General features: G+C 47.9%; 1 protein-coding gene across 2 annotated transcripts in view; it reads right to left on the bottom strand.

The window, feature by feature from the left end:
- The window catches only part of LOC115237664, a 106,704-nt gene that overhangs the window by 84,432 nt on the left and 19,859 nt on the right, over positions 1-2,413 (bottom strand). Inside the window, exons 3-4 of one of the 2 annotated variants that reach the window (XM_029810862.1) lie at positions 1,571-2,413; positions 306-886 (exon numbers count right to left, since the gene is read on the bottom strand). In XM_029810862.1, the coding sequence (XP_029666722.1) occupies positions 306-886; positions 1,571-2,413 (1,424 nt within the window). The remainder of the gene's footprint in view (positions 1-305; positions 887-1,570) is intronic. The other variant, XM_029810863.1, reaches the window with a different exon arrangement.

Genomic DNA, 2,413 nt, shown 5'->3' on the forward strand with positions numbered 1-2,413 from the left:
GATGATAAATGTAAACGATCTTTGTCTCATTTTGGCGGCTTGAATTTTATCACAATTTACGAGATATGAGTTATTATTATCTCAAAAATTCTTCCCTTGAAATAATTATTTATTTCAAGCTTTTACTTTAAGTATTTAAAAAATTTCGAAGTTATTATTTTTTACAATAAAAATTCGATTCGTATGAGAAAATTAAAAATAACATTTTTTTCTCTAAAACATTGTTTATAATAATTCGGCGTATTTTATATTAATAGATAAATTTAATATATTTTGTAAAAATGTGAATATAAAAATTGACTCACCCTGCCGTCGTTGACAGCCGCGTGGTTCCTCGCTGTTCCATCGGACCGTCGACACCTCGTTGCAGACGTGATTCTTAGCACTATTTTCACGGCGAGAGATTACGTGGGGATCCTTGGGCGGAGGAGGCAGAGGTCTGTTAGCGTCGTACTCTCGTTGCGGCCGACTGCTGTTCGAGCGAAGAGTCAGATCCGCTATGCGAGTACCGTACAAAGCAACGTCCTGATTTGCATCGCGTCCATCTTGATGCAAATATACCGAGTCGATATCCGAGGCGCTGTTTTCGCTTTTGTGTCGCCTAGTGGGCGGTTCAGGTGCCGTGCCATGCTTGGTTGGCCAGCTACCCGTCGCTAAATCCGGTCCGATTTTCGGTTGATTGGAGAAGCTGACTCTCTTGGGCCCTGTACTACCGTACTCGACTGATTCTCCTCCTATGAGGCTTCCCCTCTTAAATATCGGATGCGGCGGTCGAGGTTTGTCTTCGTTGCCGTCGTTGCCGTCGTTGCCGTTTTCCTCGTGAATCTCGCTGGCTTCCGGTTTCCTCGGGGACGCCGAGATGCCGGTTGTTTCGTTCGTGGTTGGCCTCTAAAACATTGTTTACAATAATTCGGCGTATTTTATATTAATAGATAAATTTAATATATTTTGTAAAAATGTGAATATAAAAATTGACTCACCCTGCCGTCGTTGACAGCCGCGTGGTTCCTCGCTGTTCCATCGGACCGTCGACACCTCGTTGCAGACGTGATTCTTAGCACTATTTTCACGGCGAGAGATTACGTGGGGATCCTTGGGCGGAGGAGGCAGAGGTCTGTTAGCGTCGTACTCTCGTTGCGGCCGACTGCTGTTCGAGCGAAGAGTTAGATCCGCTATGCGAGTACCGTACAAAGCAACGTCCTGATTTGCATCGCGTCCATCTTGATGCAAATATACCGAGTCGATATCCGAGGCGCTGTTTTCGCTTTTGTGTCGCCTAGTGGGCGGTTCAGGTGCCGTGCCATGCTTGGTTGGCCAGCTACCCGTCGCTAAATCCGGTCCGATTTTCGGTTGATTGGAGAAGCTGACTCTCTTGGGCCCTGTACTACCGTACTCGACTGATTCTCCTCCTATGAGGCTTCCCCTCTTAAATATCGGATGCGGCGGTCGAGGTTTGTCTTCGTTGCCGTCGTTGCCGTCGTTGCCGTCGTTGCCGTTTTCCTCGTGAATCTCGCTGGCTTCCGGTTTCCTCGGGGACGCCGAGATGCCGGTTGTTTCGTTCGTGGTTGGCCTTCCGCATGTCACGTTGAAACTGGCACGCTCGATATCGCCTCTGTGAAAGTGCGGAGAGGCGCTCTTGGATCTTTGCGCGTCATATCCCGCGGGATCGCGCGGATTTATAGATTTCATCGACATCTCCTGACGATCTTGTAGCGCTTGCTGCGGTCGAACTATCAGCACCGGTTGATTCTGGCCCTTTTGAGTTTGCATTAATGGCAGTTTTCCGGTCGGACTCATCTTGAGACGTTGCTGCACGTTGCTCCAGTACGATCTGTCGCCGTGAATGAGAACAGGTGTCATCGCAGCTTTAGAATTAAACGTCTGATTCGCATTAGGTGATATCAAGGTCGCCACGGGACTTCTCGTTCTCGTCTTATTGTATGTTCCATATAGCCTATCCTCCATCGCATTCCGCTCGTAGATTCGCCGCTGTTGCTCTTCGTCCAGTCTCTTCAATTGTTGCCAATACACCGCTTCTCTCATTTCCGGTAGATCGATTTTCGGCGCGATCTGCTTTGGGCCGGAATTCGCCGATGAAATTGCCGATTTCCGATGTGCTTCCAATGCTTTTTGCTGCCAATAAAATGCTTTCAGGTGTTGCCTAGTCTCCTGTTTCGAGGGTGACAATAGCATGTATGTCGAATGACTTTGTTGACCGCTCATCGCGTCGGCGATTCGTTGAGCGTACAAAGGCTCTTGTCCTCGTCGCGATTGATACTGTCGTTGACGTTGCTCGTAAATCGATTCATGCTGAAGTGCATTCGCACTCGTGTATCTCTTGTCTTGATTCGCCGTCGGTGATGATTGTTGATAAAAGTTTTGCGTCGATTCGCGTGTAGGAGATTGAACCGCT

Source organism: Formica exsecta, unplaced genomic scaffold (genome assembly GCF_003651465.1).
Source record: "Formica exsecta isolate Colony F162 unplaced genomic scaffold, ASM365146v1 scaffold303, whole genome shotgun sequence".
Classification (NCBI taxonomy): Eukaryota; Metazoa; Arthropoda; class Insecta; order Hymenoptera; family Formicidae; genus Formica; species Formica exsecta.